The sequence below is a fragment of the Aplidium turbinatum genome, chromosome 14 (assembly GCF_918807975.1).
Source record: "Aplidium turbinatum chromosome 14, kaAplTurb1.1, whole genome shotgun sequence".
NCBI classification, from domain to species: Eukaryota; Metazoa; Chordata; class Ascidiacea; order Aplousobranchia; family Polyclinidae; genus Aplidium; species Aplidium turbinatum.
Window position 1 is genome coordinate 4,885,233 of NC_137485.1, and position 25,001 is coordinate 4,910,233.

Below are 25,001 nucleotides of genomic sequence, written 5' to 3' on the forward strand. Positions count from 1 at the left end.
CTGCGTGTATAATATGTAAATATTTAAATCAAGAATTCATAGAAATAAGGGATTGCCAACTACTAAACAAGAAAACAAATTAATATTTTTTTTTCTACAGTCTAAACCTTCAAAACATTTTGCTAGGCTAACACCCCCAACAGTATTTCAATAAGTTATAATTTATGTTGTGGAACCGTAACAAGTATAGGGTATTTTATGAAAAAATGTTGCAAGATATTTTTTCAACTTTTTGGAGAAATTATTATTTTGCAATAACGGTAATCCAAAACTTGTCTGTAAACAATTATTCTAAAACTAATCGAAATCAATTTTATTATCCAAATGAAACTGCATAAAGCAGCCGGTCCATCAGAAGTGAGCGTAGAGATGATAAAAGCAAGTGGAGAGTTGGAAATTGAAGTAATGCTACAACTTAGCCAAAGGGTATTAGATGGAGAGGGAATGCCGGAGGAGTGGAAGCATAGTACTGTTGTTCCACTGTTCAAGAGAAAAGGAGATGTGAGAAGTTGCAGTGCATATAGAGGTGTAAAACTACTAGAGCATGGAATGAAAATTGTGGAGCGAATACTAAAAAAGAGGTTGAGAACATTGGTGAAATTAAATGATATGCAGTTTGGATTTATGCCAGGAAAAGGTACAGTGGATGCTCTGTTTATATTGAGAAGAATGCAGGAGGAATACCGAGAGAAGCAGAGAAAACTATATATGTGTTTCGTCGACTTAGAAAAGGCATTTGACAGAGTACCAAGGAAAGTAATGGAGTGGGCAATGAGGAAAAGAGGTATACTGGAGGTTTTAGTGAGAGCTGTGATGTCTATGTATGAGGATGCAAGAACAAAAGTGAGAGTTGGATCAAATTATTCAAACGAGTTTTCTGTGAAGGTTGGTGTACACCAAGGATCAGTTTTGTCACCTCTGATATTTGCTATTGTGGTTGACGTTGTAACTGAAGGAGTGAGGGAAGTCTTATTGAGTGAAATTTTGTATGCAGACGACCAGGTCTTGACAAGTAATAGTATGGAGGAACTGGAGAGAAAGTTTGAGAAATGGAAAGAAGCATTTGAAACCAAGGGTATGAAGGTGAATCTTGAAAAAACAAAAGTGATGGTGAGTGGAGCAGAAGGAACAGTTGTTGAGAACAAAGTAGATCCCTGTGGAATATGTGGCAAGAGAGTGATGAGAAATTCAATGCAATGCAAGGAATGTGGAAAGTGGGTACATGCAAGATGTGCTAATGTCAAGAGAGCCGCAACAAGATTGGCGAAGTGTTTTGTTTGTGGGAAATGCAGAAAAGGAGGGAATGAAGTGGAAGGCCATGATGATGAGTTCTGCCATGGCATCGAAACAGTGACAGACTTCTGTTATCTGGGTGATCGGATAAATGGAAGTGGTGGATGTGAAGCAACGGTGACAACAAGGGCAAGATTGGGCTGGGCAAAGTTCAGGGAATGTGGGGAAATGTTGTATGGCAGAAAATTTTCACTAAGGATGAAAGGAAAAGTATATCGGAGCTGTGTGCGGCCTGCAATGCTATATGGTAGCGAGACATGGGTATTGAGAGAGAGTGAACTGGCAATCCTGAGAAGAACGGAAAGGTCAATGGTGAGAGCAATGTGTGGGGTGAAAACGAGAAGAGAAAAAAGGACTGAAGAATTGTTGGATATTCTAGAGATGAGAGAGACCATAGACCAACTGGCAAGGACAAATGGAGTAAGATGGTATGGACATGTGATAAGGAGGGAGGAAGGAAGTTTTTCTTAGAAAGGCACTAGATCTAAAGGTGGATGGGAAGAGGAAACGCGGTCGTCCAAGAAGAACGTGGAAACAACAAGTGAAGGATGAATTTAAAAAAGTCGGACTGAAGGAGGAAGATGCAAGGGACAGGGTGAAATGGAGAGAAGGGATTAGAACAATTGCTGCGAGGAAACAATCGGCCACCCCCACTAGTGGGGAACAAACCGACGATGGATTATGATGATGATGATGATGATGACTTATCAAAGTATCATAATTTTTTTGCAAATTTAACCTTTTCTGCCCATAAAACAGATTATCTGAAAAATAATTACCGGCTTTAACATTTACAATATGAAGCTTTATATATTTCTGAGGTGTATTTTAAGTTTCTCAAAGTTTTTTGTTTTGTTTTTATATTCTCAAGAATATTTTTTAAATCTGTAAGTTTATTCAATTTAAGTTTTGTACGTGAATTCACATTCTTACATTCACATTCTTATTACAAATTAACATAACTACAAATTAGTTTAAGTCAATTTTGTGCAACTGCAACTTCAGGTTAGTTTTAAACGGGCAAGCTTTGGGCGATCACTACTTCAAAAATCTCAGAAAAATATTTGTTCTAACGTTTTCAAAAATATCTGGCAGTACTTTATCTTCTGTTGGTCGAATATCGTTTCCTTGTTGGTCATTCCGTAATTCTACGAATTCCTGACTTAGATAAAGATAAAATGTACCTTTTGCCGCCATCCAAGTACTAATCTGTATATAATCTGAAAAATCTGCGTTGCTGCACTAAAAAAATAAAAGGTAATCTAAATCTGTTTGTCTCTGCCAGCCAATAAAACAACTTTCTCACTCGACCACATGAAGGTAGCGACTAAAATTAACCTTTGCTGGCACCTGTGATAGAGTGGGTAAGTCTTGTATTAACTTTGCTTCCAGATTTATGATTTGAAATGACTTCATCAATTTTGAAATCATTTGGAAACATGCCTTTCTCGAATAAGTGATCGAAAAGGATAGCTTAAGGCAAGGCTAAGATCTTGAAGATATTCAAAGAAAAAAAGAAGAGATAGCCTACCATCACTCTCTGCTGATTTATTTATTTTCAGATGGTGTATTTCTTCAATTATTTCGTATACGGCTGGTGGTTAAAAAAAAAATACAAAAATAAATTTAAAAAAGGAGTTAAAAAGTCTTCAAAGTTATTCGCTTGATCAACTTTAGTTAGTTTATTTGAATATTTTTTGTACATATTATTTTCTTGTTTCGTTTCCTGTTGGAAGGTCAGTTTTGTACTTTGTTGTTTGTTTCGTATAGAGACAAGTGCATTTCAGTCCGGAGTGTCGTTTCTGATATATTGCATAGTCAGATTTATCTTATAATCTTCATTTTATGTATATTGCAGATTAAGTAATTCCTGATGAGGACACACGTAAGTATCGAAAACCTTTGAGTTGATATATTTTTTTTTATTATGCCACATGTCTGTGTAATACAACATGTTAAACCCACTCAGGTTACTTTGTGTTGTTGGTTTATCATTCAACAAAGCAAACTCTCTACCAAAGCTGAAAAAAGAAAAAGAACGACAAACCTTGCTAATATGCACAGACTGTTAATAACCAGGAAAAAAATCAGTGCTATCACAAGCACTCCAAGTCAATCTAGGTACGTTAAAAAAATGCATATTAAATTAATGCGCACACTTGAAATAAGCAAAGGCATAATTGATAATTTTCCACTTTATTAATACGTTAATAGGACTTTTTTTGTTTTCAACTATTAAGTTAATATTACTGGGTGTAGTAAGTTGTAACCCATTCAAACACCGTGTTACAATTCTCAGCCTGAACAAAGGGAAGGAGTAGTTTTTTTTTTCAAAAATAGTTCAAGGTAAACGATTAGCGAAAAAGATATGGCAGTTGTTATTATACCTGTACTTTTTGAGAACACCAAGTGATTTAATTACAATTAACTTTTCCCAAATTGTTGATACCTTAAATATGATGGGTCGAGGGTAGTTATTACTGCCAGGTCTTTCAACTGAGCTAACTGCTCCCGATCGTTCACAGTCAACAATGTTTGTTTCGGGGCGCTTTAGTGTGACTTGTAGCAATAACAAGTTTTTAACTTGTTAGAGTTACTTCATTGTTCTCACTGGCTTCATCTTTCATACTATGAATAAGAACATTGAGTATCTTATTATAATGGTCTTTTTAAAACTTCCCTTGACTAAATATCATTTAAAGTTTTCTTTACTTAACTGTGCTTACTTTTCTAGTTTCTTCATATTGACTTTCAAGTGTTCTGATTGTTGCTTTTTGAGATTTTACACAAGTTGCAAGTCGTTTGATTATATCATCATATTTTGGCCATATTTTGTTTTGACAAGAAATTATGTTCGTGGAGTTTTTCCTCTATAATAAGTTAAAATGAAACTGTTCTGTAAACGTTGTTTCACATAACTTTTTAAAAACTTTTCTGGAGTTGTTTTTTTTTCAAAATTTCGTTTAGGGTTCATTGTTTTAATACTGTACTGCGCAGACAGTTTTTAAAGCTGTCAGTGTGACGTTCAATCATCTAGCAACTACTGAGCACAAAAACACATCCGCACTGCAGCTTGCCTTGAACAGAATGGCAAATACTACACTAGCTAGGAAGAAAATTTTGCTTTATGTCAAAGAGGATAATTGCAAAAGATGATAATTTCAAAAATATTTTTCATCATTCTTACGTGTCCAATACATAAAGGAAATCTCCTTTATGGAAAGACAACTCGTCAGAATCCTCTGCGTCATAATCGTACAAAGCAACATACTTTTGTGTTTCTTCTGTGCAAAAACGAAATAAATTTAGTAAAAAAGACCCCCCTCCAGCGATAAACTGCTTGTTTGGAGGGGCATCTTTCCTATTGAAATTTATATTAGATCACGTTTGCTTCAAAACGAAATAAAAACACACTTTCCATCGTTAAGCTTCCAATATAACATGATACGGGAGCCCAGTGCGACAGTTTATCAAAAGTCCTTTCATCAAAAGACAATTTATTGAACTACAATTCATTGCACAATCCGAAATACAACAACCAATCACACTAGTGGTTTTTAACTTTTTTTCTGTCACGTATCCGTTTGTGAATGCGTACTTTGAGCCACCGCGTACTTTGAGTACTTTGAGCCATCGCGTACTTTGAGCCACCCAATTAAACACAAGTGCAACACCAAAACTAATCTTGTCTTCATGAATTTTTTTATTGATTTGTTGATCACGGTACATATTAGTGAGGTAGCCTACAGGTCCTTGAAATTGCTTTAACAACAAAATTTTTAATATGAGTTATAGCTCCATAAATTACACAACATAACTTAAGTCGTCCACCCTCAGCTTGCACTAAGTCTTAACAACATCTGCAATACAAAATGTAGCTTTACGCGTATTTGTAATCTGCAGGCCATGCAGCAGACGAGGTCTATTAATCAATCAGAAGTTAAATTTAAAACAGCTGATGGCAGTCATGTGATTCATGCACGTGATATTGTGAGCGTTCTTCTCGAAATATTTCTGATAAAAAGTAAATAATGTTTCGCCGCAGGCAGCGTGGTCTAGCGGTTCGAAGGTTTGGAAAGTAGTAGCTTCGATGACGTGGGTTCGATTCCTACCCCTGCCATTACTCTTTTTTCTTTCTGTAATTACCAAACATAGTTCAAAGCAAGAATCGACTTTTTGATTGAGTGCTAAAAAGGTCACATTGATTGCAGTCAGTTGGTTCATAAAGAAAATTGTTCTATGCCAAAGACTATATCAAAGATCTACCGTTGAAAACACCCTCATCTGCGCTGCAGTAATCTACAAATTACAAATATGCGCACGTTGGTACCGTAGTCAGACTTGGGTGCTTGAAACAAAACATTTTGCTCCAATGAAAAATTACCTTTTTTCTTGATTTTTTGAATTGTTTTTTTTTTTCGTGAAGATTTTTATTGCTTGAATGGAAATACAATCATTTTAAACAGTTATACAACTAGGCCACTTACTTCAATACAAAGATCGAATTGAATTACTAATAAATTTACTGTGAAATTTGTTTTCTTTTGAAACGTCCAAGACATACAATACGAATGTAGATAAAAATCCGTGCTGAAAATGTCTTTACTGAAAATGCCCATCACGACATTTAATATGTGGGCATGTATAGTATTTATTATATGGTGCGATTGATAGATATTTCCTGTATGGGTGTTTTCTAGTCGGAATATTGTTTGTATGGATTTATACCGAATACAATAGAATTCTACACTGTGGAAGCATTTTGAATCGAAACCAAGTATTTTTGCTTTGAACTGCCCCATGCTGCTTACCTGACATCTGGTTTTGCAATTTCAACTGCACAGCATGCTTTACCTTTTCCAACTCATCAATTACATTTTCAAGACTAAGGTTTCTTGGTGTAGTTTCCAACCCATTTTTAAGCAACGCTGTAGCTTTCCGACATTTTGGGCAAATGACTTTTAATTTTGGAGACTTTAACGATGAGAACTTGAATTTAAATGTTTGTCTGCAACAAAATACAAATACAGTTTAAATATTATGGTGCTATAACGACAAAACGAATAAAGTACAAAGTGCTCCGGAGACTACTGTGTTGAAGTAGACCAGAAATTACAAAACTTCTTCGAGAAAAGGCCAGCTGACTGTAAGAAAAGATGCTCGCGGGCAGGATAGCCACTTTTTTTAAATCTACAACCTGTGGTAGTGATTCAGCAGAGTGTTTTTGATTGATTTAACTATATGCAACAAATTTTGTCGTTGCATCTGTGGCGAGAGGGGCTGGCAGCTGAGCCGACATCTACCAATGTGGAGCTGTTTCCGGTAGAAAGTCTTCCTCCTGGAAAGCGTGAACCGTTGTATCGGCAATGCCTCAACCGCATAAGAAGTAGCAGATGCAAAATTTTGATGCGACACTGAAGATATTCTTTGGGAAGCACAAGCTGCAAATGCGGACAGGAGCAAACAATGCAACATCTACTCGAATGCCCTGACCTAAAGGGAAAGTGCTCTGCACAAGACTTAGCCGAGTCCAAACTTAGAGAAAGAGCATGCGTGATGCTCTAAGCTACGTCTGTGTGTTACACAAAAAAGTAGAAGAAGAAGAAGAAGAAGAAGAAGAACCAGCCTCGTTTAATGACACGAAAAACAACAATGACGACAACAATCGATTGCCAATGGCGTCTCGAAACAAGAAAGTTTTAGTTTGAGAATAACTGTTTCTTACTTTTGATTTTGAAGGGTATTGCATATTTGTTCCAAGCATGAGTGGCACAAATTATGTCCACACTGAAGTATTCGAATTGGCTTCCTTAATGTGTTAAAACATTTTGGGCATTTGATCATCTTAGCCATCTTGCTTGGTAAGTTGGTATCTATTGAATCCATCATGGTAGTATCTAAAGACATAAAATACAACACCACAAAGTATGGCATCACTCAATTGCCCTAATGAAATAAAGTCGATTTAGATATTTTCTCAGTTAGTACATTTTATGAAACCTTGAACAAGTTAAATAGTTCTCATCCCATAAAACTTTATGTGATTTTCAAGGGGACTGCCAGTGCCTGAAACTTTTGAAGCAGAAAAACATGTTCCAAGTCACGTCTTCTGCAATGTTTGCCCAAAATTGTTTTTCAAACGTGAAATAAGTAACTACTGTGCCATTTTGTAAAATACAACTAAGTGGGACAAGATGTATACAAACTTGATTGTTAATGCTGCATCACCAGCAGGAAATGTTGTTGACAAGCTCTTAATTTTATTGTACCACAAGGCTAATTAAATATGAATTTGACTACAAACTGTAGCATAAAGTAAGAGAATTTTACTATCACTGCACAAAGAAAATATTTTCATTGAGCCTCAAAGAGGACAAAATAAATCCAAGCTAATAATGGCAAAAACCAAAGATATAGTACAAAAACATAATATTTTTTTGTCGTCTGACATTTCTCTTCCCTCTAAACTTCTTCCTACGGTCAGAAAAAAGAAGAAGCAGTTGAGTCCTTGTCTTTGACTTCAACCGCAAAATGAAGTCCTGCTCCTCCCTGGTAGGCACAATCCATGTAAACATGACAATGAATGTATGGCCATGTAAGTATGATGTGTCGAGTGTTTGGGTGTGTAAAAGGCTCCCGAAGTGGACGTACTAATGATGAGTCAAGTTTCAAATGTTATCTTGTATGAAACAAAAAACATCAACCAGTTAAGTGTAACCTTCTTGAAATTGACCTTGACCTTACAGCGTTACACAAAAATACGAAAAAAAAATCTATTGCCTTGGTCTTGTGCGATTGCATTTTATAACACACGAACTATGGAGATGATTTTTTGCCTAAGCTTTCTCATGTTTCAAATCAGTTTGCATGTTTTGTTAAGTCTTTTCTTAACATTCCTTTTTAGTGGATATAAAATTGTATTGTTGCTCTTCTTGACTTATACTTGGCTGAATCTTTTCTGTCACTCACTTTAACCAAAATACCGCATGCTTCCAATTCGCAATGATTGCATGCTTTGTGCTTCCCGATTTTGAGCAAGTAGCTTATGACATTAAAACGATTTTGTTTCGATTGATTAGTTGATCACGCTATACTTCAACGAGGTACTTGAGTTGCTTATGTTTGCGTGGCCTAAGTTTAAACTCTCAGTCTGTCTTTAGTATTGAAAGCAATTGCAGCAAAAATGTAGCTTTAACAGAACAAAATTCGACCACTGTTAACATTTGAAAATTTTAAGTTTAGACAAGTGCAATTGGTCCAGGATCTCCGAAGTTTCAGTTTTTTTAAGTATTACTTGGCTGTGGGATTAAACCTCAACTCCAAAGCTTTTTCTTCTGCTTAGAAAATACTTTTGATGGATTTTGAGGTTGATCTTTCCTCTTTTCTTTAGACATTTTAACGCCTATTTTAGGAATCGCCTACAATCGCTGAAAATCTTTACCACTTGTAAAGCGACAAACAAATTTATTTACTTACCTTGCAATTCGTTGACTTCGAGAAACGATGAAGGCTTTGCTTGTTCACATTGTGCTGAATTTTTATCTTAAACAATTAAAGACTGATAAAATTGTTTCAAATGATTGTTTTATGCAAAATAGCTTAAACCCATACAAATATTTGAAGAGCTTAGATTTACTAAGGGGTGCTCCAAGAAAGAGGGCAAAGAAAATGTGTTGTTTGCCTCCACTTAAACCGACGACTGCTCCCAAACTTAACTTATAAATCAAGAAACTTGCTTGCCGTAACTACAAATAATTTTCAAATTTATATACAGTAGGCCTATGCTTAAACGTATGACCATTTCTGACGATAAACAAATGGTATGTTTGCCGAGCTTACATAATTATGCTGCGTACGTGTTATGAGATTTAAATATTGCAGACATGTTGAGGCAGTAATATGGTCACATCGAGAATGAGAAACAATATTAAAACAGTAGCGTACAGTACAGTTGGTAAAAAACCTGAGCATTTGTTGAGAGACAAAAAGCAAATCATAACAAACTTGTTAAAGTTTGTTAAAGAGAGTATGAGAGATGTATGAGCGACAAAAAGCAAATCGTAACAAACTTGTCGGCTGCGTAGCCAAGTGGTGAGAACGTCTGCGCGACGTTCGAAAGGACGTGGGTTCGACACCGCTCCAGAGCAGGGGGCTGTGTCTCGGCGAAAGACACTTAAAAGCAAGCCAAAATAAGGGGAGCAGCTGACTCGAAGACTATATGTCACTTCACTGCTTCCTGTCGTCTGTTGAATCGCATCTGTGATCGCAGTATACTGTATGTTATCGCAATGGGCGCAAATAAAAGCATGATTATTATTATGTTAAAGTATTTACCTTGCAATTCTCTGACTCTGGAAGGCGATGAAGGTTTTGCTTGCTCATCACTTGGTGTAGCATTCATCTGCAAATGAAAAATTCTTGTAATAGAGAAATTATTTTTGTTGAATCAGACGAAGGCGAAACAAAGCAACATCACGGCATTCATCGGAAACAAATAAAGAACTAGCGTTTTCGGCTACAGTAGCGATGTATCAAATCTACAAAAAGGTTTATATTGAATAAGTAAGAGGTTTCACGTTGAAAACTACATAAAACCAATATAAAAAATAACTTTTCTACCACCTCTCCAGATCTGCAAGGGCGCAACCATTCCTATTAAAATCGAAGTGCACGTTTGTACCAGCCGCACAAAGTCTGATGAGGATTTCTAAAGACTATTTTATTAGTGAGGTTTGTTAGAAGAACCAACCACACAAAAGAAATGTACGGATTCAAGTTTTCTTGACTCCTGCTCAACTCCGACTTTGAAGTTTATGATGACAAATCTACTCTTGCTCCAAAGATTTTGGAAATATTGATTCCAAGCTCCAATCCGACTCCAAAAGCAAAACATAAACCAAAATCCAGATTTTTGTAGCCTACGCATAACACTTCTACCCTCCTATCCCCTGTCATGAATAGAGGCTATTTTTAAATGAAAAAATTACCACTTGGAAAGTAAACTCAGAGAAGTACACAAAACACCGCGGCAAGCAGGAAAAACATTTGTATGCTTACATAGTATCAACTGGCAAAAATCAGACTCCGGCTCCGGCTCAAAACCTAGACTCCAGCTTCTAAATACTCCAAAACTCCGACTCTTTTACACCTCCTGCCACACAGCACAATATGATAATAGTGATAAATAATAGTGATGATATGATAATAGTGATGATAAACAATTATTATCATATTGTGCTGTGTGCATGGCAGGAGGTGTACAAGACACGGAGTTTTGGAGTGTTTAGAAGCTGGAGTCTCGGTTTTGGGCCGGAGCTGGATTAGACAGCAAATCAAAGATGCACTGCACAACAGGTAGTTAACTCAGTGATGGGACATGAAGTCATTGAGCCTGCTGTTCTCTGTGTTGGTGACAGAAGTGAAAGCTTCTCATAACTTTATTGTTTGTCTTACAACATAAAAACTGCAAAACCGCTTTTCTCCAGTTTTTCCTAAAGCATTTGTAGGAATACACTTCCCGATTGGCACGTTTTGTCAAAACACGAATTCCATGAAATGATTATTTCCTAACTCATTTTTCATGTATTTACTCGAGGCAAAATTTTGTATTGTAACGTTGTTTATACTGTATGTCAGTGGATATTTGCTGATTGAAAATAACTCTTTTAAATAGTTTGTAATTCTATTTTGATCGTGCATTGCTATATCTTGTCCAGCAATAGCGTAAAACAAACTTTATTATTGCTTCCAATCAGCAAGTTTGCCTTCAATGGCTTTTATATTGTACCACAAAAAATAAATGCGCTTTAACGTAGCCAGCCCTTCTTTAAAGCTATTGATTTTACCTTTTTGCGTAAACGTTTTTCCACAAAGCCGTATTGCTTATCAAAACTGGCAATTTAAAGACTAAAAGGTAAATGCCCAAAAAGCCTCATATCCCAAACGTATTTCCAGCACTTGAAATATCTTACGAGTTGTACCTTTGAGCTATGTAATCCATTTCTATCATTTCGTAATTTAAAGTAATGCAAATTAGCATTTAGATGATTGACCAAGGCGAGGTAGGCTACTGCTGAATGTAGCTATAAGCAATCTCAAGCTTTTTAGCACGAAAGAGACCGCGTTTGCTGCTCGGTTTCGTCTGCTAAACGTAAAGATGTTTATCCACAGAGTTGAAATATCTGGGAAATCTATATAACTCGAAATACCTGTGAGACTTGACAAATACTATCAACTTTAAATATGAAAATGTCGCCATATTTTCCTTTATTTTTAGTTTTGATTTACTTTTCAAGTACACACGAATTACCTTGCTCAATCCTTTGAGCAATTCTTCAACACTGATGCTTCTTGGAATATTTTCCCATCCGGGAAACACTGTTATAAAATATATGCAAAGTTAAAACAAAATAGCAGCTAATGATTAACGACAGAACATTGGAGCGTAATATGAAGTAATATTTCTATTTATAATTAATTAAATCTTTAGCCTATTATCACTTTTAAATTTATGTGAAAAAAAAGAAGCAACCTGTTTAGATAAGTCAATATATTTCTGACAAAAAAATCAACGTTTACCTATTGAATTCAATGAATCCCCTTACGTTTTGCATTGAAGTTATAAATACTTTGATAATCAAGCCACCACATTGTCAAGCATCTTACTATTGATGTAGTAATTCGTTGTCCCTCCAATGTTGGGATGAACCAAATGTCCACCAGAAATACTCGCACTAACTGCGTTTCCGAAATGAAAGTTTCCCCCATGTCCTCCATCGCTGCGAATGAACAAACATTAAGGTGAAACGCGGAAAAGCTATACGAGAAAACATTTATTTTAATAACTATGGTACCGTACATAAAAAGGCCTGATGTTTAATTGTTTAAAAGTTTTATGTTATTCAACGTAAGTAACTAATCGCACATCTCTTGGTCACTATTTGAAATAATGATGTTTTAGTTTTTTTTTCTTACCTTCAATGGTATTGCAGTATATAACTTCATAAATTTTATTTTGTATGTTATTCGCCCTGAGAATGCGCATTGTCATGATGCGCTAAGCGTCAGTGACACAATAAAACATCTTGTGTGTTTCTGCTTTTACATTAGCATTAGGCTACTTTTATCTGAAAGTAAACGTCCACTTTTAACTGACCTATAAATGTACTAGAATAATTGTGGCTGGATATCATATTTGAATAATTGTAATCGACGCCCAACTGGAACTACAACCAGATTGGTATTTTTAATATACTTGTATGTTGATGCCTTCCGAGGGACGCCAGTTGGTGACCCCTGTTTTAGTGGATTCAAACAAACAATTGGTTTTCACAAAATTATTGGTACTATAGATGCTGCAGCGAAATAAGTCATTAAAGAAGCAGTACAAAGAGCCAAAGATCAACATTTCACATAGAGAGAGGCACCACAGAACATGCTGTTTGTGTTTGAAAACGACGCTTTGTGTGCAAGAACAAAGGAAAAAAATGGAACAAAGACTGGCAACTTTAGGAGTAGAGATATGAAATATGGAGGCTAAAGATTGAAAGTAAGTAGACAAAAATAGAATATCTTAAACTCCATATTTCAACAAGTAAAGGAGTTCAAATGCCTTTTTCCAACTGTTCATGAGAACAGAACAAGTGCCCAAGTGGCTACAAAAAGATGTCAGGTAGGATAGAAAGCATGAAAGAAAATAACCGGAGTATAATGTGTGACAGCAAGGTACCAGAATGCTGAAGGGAAATTATAACAAGCGATTGTGCGGCAAACTGTATTCAATGGGATGAAAACGGTGGCAGTGACAAAAATACAGGACGAAATAAATGCAAATGACTGAAGTAAAAATGCGGTGATTTCTGGGGTTAATAAAACTCGACCAGCTAGACTAAAAGTGTTTGAAAAGATGATTAACGCATTAGAAGAATGATGGGCTTGTAAGCTGAGAAACGAAATTGAGGAAAACCAAAAAACAGAATATTGTAGACAGTAGGAGTGAAAAAAGAGCACGTTGCTGACAGAGTGATATGAAAGTGCAAACCCCATTTGAAGGGGAACTATAACAAGAAAAAGAAAAAAAAATCAACTTTGTCAAAACTAAACCTTGTGCCTGGCATTTTATCCATCATTGGCATCTGTTCTTTTCCAGGTGTCACGTTAATGTATGATAATCTTTCATCGCTTCTCCCTTCCGGTGTGCTGCTGATCGAAGTTGATCCATCACCATCTCCTTCTCCAGGTATGCTGCTGATGGAGGTTGATCTCTCATCATCTCCTCCAGCATACTTGTGTAACAAATCTAACGCACGCTGCGAAGGATTCTCGGCAGATGATATTTCAGATGAAACCTGAAAGTAAATGATTTTTTTTATTAATTGTCAATTTAACTTTTCCTGATAATCACAGGCCTTCAGGCAATCACAAACTCACAAGCTATCAAATAAACAGTTATTTGGTTGGTTGGTTTTGAATCTTTATCCTCGGACTGACAAAGCCTTAATTGGTTATTCCTGGTAGTTTCGCATACTTGTAGAGGCTCTTGATACAGGGCCGGTTAGGCCTACCGAGATTGGCAGAGTGCAGTTTTCCGATTGCTAAAGTGTTGTTGCCGGGGAATTATTCCATTCATTACACTGGTCTACACAAAATTTCAGGTTTGAGTTTTGACAACTCATTTTAGCTAATTTTGGGGCGCTGAATCCGAAAATGAACTCAGATTTTCTCTATCACATCACGTTTTTGAGATATGAAATATCCCTAATTTTTGAAAAAATCAATTTTTGCCCCCCTTCTGTTGTCAAAACAAGGAATTCTGATGCAATAAACACTGTTTTACCTACAATAATCTAGCTTTAATTAGCAAACAAGCATTCTATATTATATTCACACAAATTTGCGTTGTTTTTATTAAAATTTCATGCCTTGGAATAAAAAATAGGCATGCAAAAGAGCAACCATAATAACATCAAACGCTACATTATGCTGACGAACATGTCGATAGGACAGTGACAAGGTATTATCTGAATTATAGCCTACAGTTCACACAATATGCACATAGACATTCCAATGAAGTGCAGAAATTCTGAAGACACACACAGAAATAGCAAAGTGCTAAAATAAAGATTGACTCAAAGGGACTTGGGCAGGGCGAGTTCAGAAACAGTCAAAAAAAGAGCTTTCATAAAATATGAACTCTTCACTTATAAGCTTAAAAATGCTCTTTTGGGGGTCTTTCTTTTATGAGCAGCATCTGGAATTTCTCTTTTAAAACTCCAGCAATAGTCGGCCATCATATGACAATCCCACCGACCTTGATAACGCTCCTCCATAATTTTAATATCCTGGTGGAAACGTTCACCCTGTTCTTCACTAACTTTCCCAAGGTTTTCTGGAAACTCATCCGCATGGCTCTTCAAATAGTGAACTTTGATGCTCATCCTGCATCCCAAATCTTCAAAACTAAGCAGTAGCTCCCTTAAGAGATCTTTATAATTTTCTGCTTTTCTGTTTCCCAAAAAATTTCTCACAACAGCACCGAAAGCATTCCAAGCTCTAGCCTCGAATGGCAACATTGATTTTACAAAATTTTCATCCTTTAACAATTGCCTGATTTGTGGTCCATTGAAAATCCCAGCTCTTTTTTTCTCTTCACTGAGACCAGAAAAAGCATAACATATATACTTGAAACACTCTCCTTCATGATCCAAAGCTTTTACATATTGTTTCATAAGACCAAGTTTGATGTGAAGAGGAGGCAAGAGGGTCTTTTTGATATCAACTAACTGATCACGTATGATATTTTTGTCTCCAGGTGTCAAGGTGAGCCTTGAAGACCACTCTTCTTTGTTCCAGTGCTGATCCTTGGCCCTGCTGTCCCAGTAGCATAGGAAACATGGGTATTTGGTGTAGCCACTTTGTTGCCCCAGCAAAAAGTTCACCATTTTTAAATCTACACAGATGAGCCAACCATGCTCATGGTACTTTAACTTTTCAATAACGGTTTTGATGTTCTGATACTCTTCTTTCATTGTCACCGAATGTCCTATCGGAATAGAACCGTACACGTTACCATTGTGAAGTAGAACACACTTCAAACTTCGTTTGGAGCTATCAATGAAAAGTCTCCATTCGTCTGCCTCATACTGTGGTAATCCCATTTCTAGAAGAAGCCCTTCTATATTGTTGCAATAAACGAAATCATTGTGGAAAGCAAAATATGGAAGCAGTTCTTCTTTTCGTTTGCGATAAAATGTCACGCTTGTACCAGCTTTGAGAAGTTTCCTTTCCTGTAGCCTTGATGCCAATAACTCCGCAGATTGCTTAGGCAAATACAAATCTCTCATTAAATCATTTACAGTAATTCCATCTGATTAAACTGGGAAGGCTTGTCTGACAGATCCTCGGGTGCTGGTTGAAAAAATTCACTTTCTCCTTCACTAAACGATGCTTCTGAAGAAGAAATAGCCTCTTCGTGTAGTTCTGGAAGTGATGTAAATACTGGCAGTGGCTTTTCATCACTGTGAGGAACTGGCCGCAATGCCGAATCCAGATTTGGATATTTCAAGCGATGTTTACTCTTTTTGTTATACCCTTTCACACTAACAAGACAAAAATAACAATCGTCAACATGATTTCGTTGCTCTCGCCAAATCATGGGTATTCCAAATTTCATTTGTGAACCTTTTCCTTGCGACCAACTTCTCAGACATTCAAGGCAGGTCTTACACACTTTATGAGGAGCCCAGCTTTTGTCCTGGTCTCCCAACTTGACTTTAAAGTAAGCAAGATATGCCCTTTTTACAAACGTGGTAATATTGCATTGTTGAGACTTCAACATGAAGCATCCACAAATGTAACAAAATATATCCGGATCATTACAACATTTTCTTCTTTTGCTGGAAGCAGACATAGCTTGAGATCAAATATAACCTTTTTTTGTTAGTAGTTTTCTAAGAGCAAGTTTTTCCACAGAAACACCACTATACCAAAAACTCTAACCGACTTGAACTTAAACTTATAAAGTATGAAAATACCTTTTCCTTCCACAAACCACTTTTCAGCTTGAACTCTGATGTTGGTATGTACAATGTACATGTGCTTTATGAAACTTCTAAATAAATCTTCTTTACTAAGCAAGAATTTATTACTAAGTCAAATCTACTCCCACCAGCTGTCTTCCTACGATATTCCATCTGCACAGAGATAGCAGCTGACCCACAGATAACGCCTGAGAAGCCAAGACAGGGAGTTCAAGCCAGCATGGAAAAACTCAACGCTACCAATCTCCACTATGTCCTATTACGATTATCATAACAGGATTTTTTTTTATTTTAGAGGAAATCTGAACCAATTTATGAATTTAGTGTAAAAATATCTCTATGTTTGAAAGTTTATAGCTGTCACAAAATAATTATATTTGACATTTTACTGCACTAAAAAGGGTAAAATTGGTCAATTTCATAAAATAATGGCAACGATAGAAAGAAAACTTGATGCGATAGAGAAAATCTGAGTTCATTTTCGGATTCAGCGCCCCAAAATTAGCCAAAATCAGTTGTCAAAACCCAAACCTGAAAAAAAAAGTTGAAATTTGTAGACCAGTGTTATGAGCGCTGAATGGAGAGCAGTCCTTAACGTGCGTTGCTCAAGCGCACACCCCGAGAGTCGAACCAGCGTCGGGTGATCTTGAGCCGGGCGCTTTAACCACTGAGCTAACGGGGCTGACGAATTTGTTATTTAATTAACCTATCTGTGTATGTTGTTAGAACTAATGCTCTATCTTGTGTTCAATTTGGCGACCGCAATCCTTTTTTCTGAATTTTCTGAATTTCCAAATTTGATTCCATCATGTTCCTCGCAAAACCGAAAGCAGAGTCATAAATCAAATCGAGCATCCGTTTGAACACACTCAGACCTAGATTCAGACTTATACACCATATTCGCGCTGTAATTTTAGTTCCTTTAAGAAATTGACATTCTCACAGAGTTAAAAGGCGACATAAAAAGAGATGTACTTTTTCTTTTGTACGTAAATTGAATGATGTACAATAATAGAAAATGATGAAGATGAAATGTAACTGAGCGATCAAGAGAATTATTTACAAAAATGAGAATAATTACATGTTTTTCTTTGTAGTTTTTGGGGGCACGTGATCAAATTTCCCCCTGGAGCCGCTACTGCGTACCAGAATATTTTTACATGTATCATATCTACAATTTTCAGTGAAAAACCCTCAATACTTCTCTTTGTAACACCACATGCCGGTTTGCAACGATAACTTTGAATTTTGTTGATTAGCCATGCCTGTAGCCTAATGTTCATTTTATCAGATTTTTAAGGATAATTTTGGACAAATTAAACACGTTTTTTCAAAAAAATTTAACATCATTGTAAAAAACCAAGCTCATATTTGGAATCAGCTTCCCCGAATTGATCAAATGCAACATTAATAGTTTTTAAAGCTTTTCAAAGTTGGAAACTTTTTACAAAATGTAATCTATAACTTTCGGGTATCAAATCATTTTTCCGGTTTAAGCAGCCATTTTAGGTCGGAGGCCAAAATGGCTGTGTCACTCCTTGACTTAGTTCAGTTCAGTTTGTTTTTTATTTCTGGCCACCACAGCGAAAAACAATATATGCCAAACATGGCAGTGGTCTAGAAAAAGGTTGAAGCGACAAAACGCGGATGTTATAACGTGCATGATACCAAAGCAGGACAACCAGTTTAAAATATGGCACGGTCGCAACGCCAGATCTGATTGAAAAAACTGATACTTGCAATATATTTGATTTCTTCACTGTTTTTGAAGCACAAGTACAACTTAATAAATATCTTCAGCAATAGCTTTGTGTCATCGTCCAACCACAAAGAAGTAGGTCTTCTTGAGACACATGTTTTCTCTTTTTTATCACAAAAATAATAATTTGCTAGCAAAATTAAAGACTCTTTGTTTCTGCGAAACAATAGGGATATAAGGAGATGATTGGTTTTCCGTCAAAAGTTTTTTTGTGAACTCTACTGTAGCCTATAGCAAGTTTTACATATGTGACGAAGTGTATTTTTTTCCTTTTCATATTGCAGTTGATAGGCTATCATTGCTTCACATTTATTCTTAAATGGATTTTTCTTCGGCAGTCATCAACACATAAGAATGAAGCGTGCAAAATACAAATTTAAATTAATGATAAATTCTAATTTTTTGTCTCAATTTGCTGTACATTCGAAACCTTTTATAGAATCATTCTTTTACGTATGACATTTTACAAACTTAAAGACTGTGGAAAATTTTTGACTTTTTGACATTTGCTTGTCCTGTTTGCAAGTTGTGTATTAACTTTAGTAAGTCATTAATACATAGATTCAAACACTTGCACACATAAGCTATATCAATATGTGAGCAAAAATACATAGCCTAGTTGTCTCATAGTTTTTTAATGCGCAATTACATTGCCATAAGATCACAAATATTTTCAACAATACGTCGCTTATTGCACATTGAAGGAATAGTAGTAGAACTGGAATAAGCAAAGCGAGTTATTGTTCATAATGTTGACATTAATTCTAATAGTATTAATAGTGAACAGGGGTGGAATGACCTATCAAAAAATATAGAGAATTGGTTCAAACTTGAACAGTTCTTACAAAAATGTAACAACATGGGCTTTTTTCAGCCTTGCGTTCTTCTTTACACAAATATGACTTTACTTGTGTTATTTCCAATGGAATGCATGTGCCAATATGTATCATACCATACGTTCTACTCATAACGATCTACATACACAGGTTTTGCCAAGGTGCAATCTGAAGGTCTTGAAAGGTCGATGGAATTTCGATTTTAAACTCTAAGCTAAATTTACTTTATATCCCTTTGAATTGATAGTTTTGAGAAATCAAACTGCCAAAGTGTGGTCACTGAATCTCAAATCATTACAAAACTCCTAATTTTTCCGTAAAAAGTAACAGATCTTTTAACATAAGTGCCAAAATCTAGTCCTTTATTTTTATCAAACGTGCTCAAATAACAGACCTTTATTGGAATTTTTCAAGATTGTTTGTGAGTGTTTGTCTGAGTTTGACACCATGATTCACAAAGCACTAATTAATAAATCCTCTAACCCAGGGCTTAACACTAACAGGCAATTGTTTGCCGGTGGAGCCTCCTATCCATAAAAGTCTTTAATTGACTGTCACGTGTTGTGCTTTGTTTTGTGCAAGTGTCTCGTGTTGTGCTTCCGTCCAGCTTGCGTAATCTTTTTGGACATTTCTCATTTGAACAATTTTTTTCCGCTTTTTTAAAATAATGCTTGATCTGTTGTATTGCATACTTTCGTTATCATTGCATATGTGTGCAAGATAAGCAGCTTATCAAATATGTAGATTAAAACATATTTTGTTGTTATACTGTATGTTTCTCTACTATTTCTTATGCAATGTAATATTTTCTCTTAAGGCTTGATAAGGGCTATGTGTTGTAGCCGAAAACGTTTGCTATTCTATGTTTTGTTTGTTAATGTTAAATGTTGTGGTGTTGCTCAGTTATGTCTGTTTATGGTTAAAACAGTTTCCTCTCTACTCAAATTGTATAATTTTTGTAGTAATGGCAGAAGAAAAGTAGCTCAAAATCACACAAAATATAGAAGGCGCAGCAAAACGGACATTTGGTTTTTAATAACAAAAAAACTACAGATAAAACTAAGACATTTGTTTATATTCTAAAACGACTTGAACGAATATTCCGAACAAAATATTGGAAACCCTCCTGCTATACTCGTCGGCTGAGAAGTCGAAATGGTCTTTTTAGCTCTTTGATATAAAAAGGTGTCCACTAAAATATGACGAAATTTAGTTGTTTTTTTGAAAATTTAGCTTATCTTTTAGCATGGAACATTGGTGAACAATGAATCACTATCCTCTAAAAATTGGCTTTCTGCAGATTTAATTTTTGCTTCCAATTACAAACTTTCTGGGGTGGCTTGCTTGGGGCAAAACGGGCATATCGATATCACTTGCAGCACAGTCGCCTAAAGCAGTGTGCTTCAACCTGGTATACTGTATACATATAAGCAGTGGCGGTTGTTGCTGTTTGTGAGCAGTGGGGTTGCAAAGGACTTCTGGGGGGTCTGGAGGGCCTCCCTCCAAAAAAATTTAAAAAATCACATTAAATTTGGTGCGTTCTGAGCATGTTTTTACCCTAAATTTTGAAAAAAATGCATTTGAACTTTGTTGAAAAGTTGATGTATTCCTAAGCTGTATTTAAAAAAAACTAACAGTAGGCTATTGCTTTGGAGACAAACTTTACTAGTATTGAGCTTAGTCTTGACTAGCCTAGCCGTTGCATACAAGGTTCAAGTGATTTTGAGATGCCCTTATAGCACTTCCTATAACCTGTTAAATACCCTAACTCACAGCTAACACTTCTACATTCATGGCTCATCGCTACTCTGCGAAATAAAAACTAACTTTAAAAAGTCTGTAAAGTTATTCGGTTAGGTGAGGCTGTTTTCCATGCAGCCCCAACAGATTCAAAAATTGCTGTAAATTACCAAAAGAGGTGGAGCTTCAAGGATAATTTTTAGCCAATCAGAGTACTTGAAATCCAGAATCTCGGGCTGCAGAGAAGTTTGCCCAAAATCGGTGTTGCCAAACAAAACTTTTAATATTTTAATTTTCGATTCGCAATTCTTAAGTGAAAAAAGTAACCGGGTCTGACAAACACAGAGGACAACATATTTTTCCTTTTTCTCTTTCTTTCAGGTTGGGCTACAGCCCCATGGCACGAGCCGCCACTGTACATAAGTGTATACCAGATCACGAATGGGATACACAACTGAAGAAGAGTATACGAAAGGCTTACAGATTACTTCTGGGCTTCCAACAGTAGTATTTTTTCATAAATGTATAAAATTAATAAAGTAGCTTGTACTCGTATAGCCTACGGTAGCGGATCCATGGGAAGCACATGTTCACGTGCATCCCCAAAACTAAGAAACAACGTAAATTTTTGCCGTTTTATTTCGCCCAATGGCCGGGGCAAAATTCCCAATTGCTCAATGGCGGACACTTCCAATAAAAAAAAATTTGCAAATAAACGAAGAAAGAAAAACACATTAAGTTTCATACTCTGGGCAGTTGTTGTTACGTGACATGTTAATTCAAAAAGCGCAATAACTTTATAAAATCTAATTTGTTTTCCCCAATAGAGCACTAGGTTATAGCCTAGTTTGCATGTCCGTTTAGACTCGCTTTCCCTACCCTTTACACAAATGCTATATTTATTAACTATTACTCAAACTATCAACGTAGCCTACGGTATAGCCTACTAGCGATTTTGGCTTCTAAAGCCATGCTTCTAACAGATCGACTTCGGGCCAAATTTGAAGCTGTCTGTTGGCATAGCCTGTGTATAAAGGTCGCCATGGTTCTACATGGTTCTACCGATATATTTATAATGAGCTTTTTGAATTCTTTCGCTTAGAAAAGTTACATGGATAACAGAACAAAACAGACAAAATGCAATAGAATTTTAAGGAAATTAATCGGCAAAGTAGGTTTTTAGAAAAAGTTGAGCGTAGCATTTTCCAATTTTGATTTCATAATTCTGTAACTCAACGTTCAAGTTACAACACAAATGTAAAAGTTTAGTTGAACACTGAGGTCACATACAAAATAAAGAAAAAAGACATTAGGGTTTGAGGATAATAGTAAAGAAACCTACTGTAAATTTAACAAAAAGCAATTTTAATTTAAAGACGTAGCTTTGAGCAATTGCATTCCAGAGGATGTGGTTATGGGGTGACTGTTGTTAGCAAATTTTAAGTAATTTTTGAAATTATTGTAACGTAAATGTTACACACTTCCAATAAAAAAAATCGCACTAACTTTTTGTAGAACCGGATGTACAATGTTGAGAATCGGATGATCAACCAACTCAAGGATTCTAGACCTTTCAGCTGATGCTAAATCTTTTATTGAACGTATGTTTCCTTGAAAAGTTATTTAAAAAAGTTAAAAAACTAAACAATAGCAAAAACTTATTAACAGACTAAACAAAACTTTACAGAACCAGCAAAGATCAACATTCAACAAATCTATTTCATAGATTCGTCTCCATTCACAGGCATCTATAGTTTATGAAATACGTTGCAATAACAAGACTTTCTATAACAATCAGAAATTCCACTTTCTCAACCTTGACGACAGATTGTTTAAATTCTTAACTGGCTATTGTGAACCAGGTATATCGCCACAGGGGGCCTAGGAGACAACTACCCAGTCGAAAACTGAAAATTTTGATATTATGAAAAGTAAAGAAAGCTATTTTGCACAAAAATACTTTAGCAAAACTTAATATGAAACCCACAAACTCACCATCCCATAACGCTTCACTAACATTTGAAGGCAAGTCAAAGTTTTCTTTCAAGAATGCTTGAAATTCTTCTTTAGACATTTGAGACGAAATGAAGCAAAAAAGTAAATAAGAAGTCCAAACAACTTTGAAATATCAACATCACTTTTAAACAACACCGCAATATTGTAAGCTACTAAGCTACATTTTATATCAATGCCGCCGCATAAGCATACAAAGCTTCAGAATTTAAGCAGCATCTACAGTAGACGAAATTGAGAAAAGCATTTGAAAACCATCACAGGTTGAAGACAAATTAAAGAATTGAAAGGTAAATTGTTCAAAAATAATAGAAAGCCAAATTTTTTGCCAAATTAAATAGGCAGAAATTAAAAAAAAAAAGTGAACCGAACATTTTAAGTATTCCGCTCCCTTTCAAGAAGAAAATATTATCGCAATCAAATCGTTGTTATTTCAACAACTGTTTTTGTATTTGGTCTTTTTTATAATTAATTCTTCATTATAGCCTACCTTACGTTTGCAAATCGTTGATGAATGTGACAGTGATAGTTTATTTCTGAGCATTTACGTTCACGTGGTATTAGATGGAATGTCACACGGATAACTCAAATTTGAAACATGCTAATCAAAAATATTTTCAAATTTTGTCTTGACAAGGGGTTCCTGGGGTACTTTTGGACTCGAGATGATTTAGGGGCCCAGAATTTGTTTAGAAGGGACGAGAACAAAGAAAACCGCGCATATTCTTTGGAGCCTTTTTGTTTTCTTTAAAAAGTGTCTTATCTAGAGAGCCGGGCTTGTCTTATCTAGGGGGCCGGGCTTGTCTTATTTAGTGGGCCGGGCTCCTTATTGACACCGAACCCAAATTATTTTCTCAGCTAAGCGCAGACGTGCAGCTTAGAGATTGCTTTTTTGTTTTTTCTTTATCGTTTTTTGTAACGCTCAGTAATTATTATTGCATGGTTGATAGCAACAACAGCTTTACTTTTAATATTCATAAAGAATGTTTGCTCTGCTTCCCCGAACACTGTGTAGAAAAACTTTGCCAGGTTTCTTACACTTCTTACTTCAGTTGGAATCTCTTTTCGCGTTGCCTTTATAATTCCGACAGAAGTTATGTTTTGCTCTAAAAAACCACTCACCTAACGTCACTGAAGTGTTCAATCAATCGTAGAAAATGTTACGTTCCTGCCAACCAATGTTTTGTACCAACTCCAATACTACTGCTTTCAATAAATCTTCGGCGCCACATATAATGCAAATGAAATATTTTTACTGACTTCTAACCTACACTTCCGTAGTGATAAAGAAATGGATGCATGCATTGAGAGACTTAAAATGATTTCGTACTTTGCTGCCTTATTTCGGTTAAACTGTTTTAAAACCTATTTGTCTTTTGTTGTATATTAAACAATTCTTATACGGTAATTAAACTTATGTTTAAAAAAAAACATTTGCTATTGCTATCTTAAACTATAGCTTAGGAAGAGAAGTACAATGCTGGTGTAATTCACAATCAACTTCACTTGCTGGTTATTATAGTTTAATATTATTTAATTGTGCATTTTAGAAACTGAGAAAGCTGCTCTTTGAGGTGGCTACAGCATTATCTCAGTAAACAATTACAAATTTACAGAACATAACTGACTTTGTTGATTTTAATAAATTGCAAGCTAAAGCTTCAACGTTCAGTGTCTGTACAAAGTCAAGTAGCTTATACTTCTGCAGGCAAAAGCTAACAAACTAACCATGAATGTCACAATTTCGTTAAGTTTGCCACACAATATCTAGCCATACTAAAAGGATTCTTTGACTTTACGCTATTCACAAAGCTGAACTTAGAACCAGTCAACCATAAACGCCACAACCTTTTCAAACTTACCCTTCCATAGACGCCAATAGCTCTCTCGCAATCAGGCATGTTGGGTTCAAAAACAACAAACAAAACACTAAAAAAAGGAGGGAATCTGTCGGTGAATAACTTTCATTCTCGTAAATTAAAACTACTTCTTGATCTACTGGACAGTTGTTTTGCAACCTTGGCTCGGTGGTTACGTGTCTGGCTCAAGATCACTCGGCGCTGGTTCGGTTCTCGGGGTGTGCTCTTGAGCAACGCATTTCAGGACTGCTCTCCATTCAGCGGCACCTAGTGAATGGAACAATTCCCCTGCAACAACACTTTAACAATCAGAAAACTGCACTCTGCCAATCTCGGTAGGCCTAACCGGCCCTGCGTCAAGAGCCTCTATAACTATGCGAAACTACCAGAAAAAACCTATCAAGGCTTTGTCAGTCTGAGGATAAAGATTCAAAAACCAAACCCACCTCGGTTTTAACAAGTC

At 35.9% G+C, this 25,001-nt stretch overlaps 1 protein-coding gene across 1 annotated transcript in view; it reads right to left on the reverse strand.

Annotated features, from left to right (window-relative positions):
- Positions 1 to 24,580, reverse strand: part of LOC145782831 (uncharacterized) — a 45,842-nt gene extending 21,262 nt beyond the window's left edge. The window contains exons 1-10 of the mRNA XM_082594597.1: positions 24,542 to 24,580; positions 13,396 to 13,640; positions 11,959 to 12,071; positions 11,603 to 11,670; positions 9,628 to 9,694; positions 8,770 to 8,835; positions 7,019 to 7,190; positions 6,105 to 6,301; positions 5,678 to 5,729; positions 4,481 to 4,654 (exon numbers count right to left, since the gene is read on the reverse strand). Of these exons, the coding sequence (XP_082450723.1) occupies positions 4,481 to 4,654; positions 5,678 to 5,729; positions 6,105 to 6,301; positions 7,019 to 7,190; positions 8,770 to 8,835; positions 9,628 to 9,694; positions 11,603 to 11,670; positions 11,959 to 12,071; positions 13,396 to 13,640; positions 24,542 to 24,580 (1,193 nt within the window). The remainder of the gene's footprint in view (positions 1 to 4,480; positions 4,655 to 5,677; positions 5,730 to 6,104; positions 6,302 to 7,018; positions 7,191 to 8,769; positions 8,836 to 9,627; positions 9,695 to 11,602; positions 11,671 to 11,958; positions 12,072 to 13,395; positions 13,641 to 24,541) is intronic.
- Between the last annotated feature and the right edge of the window lie 421 nt (positions 24,581 to 25,001).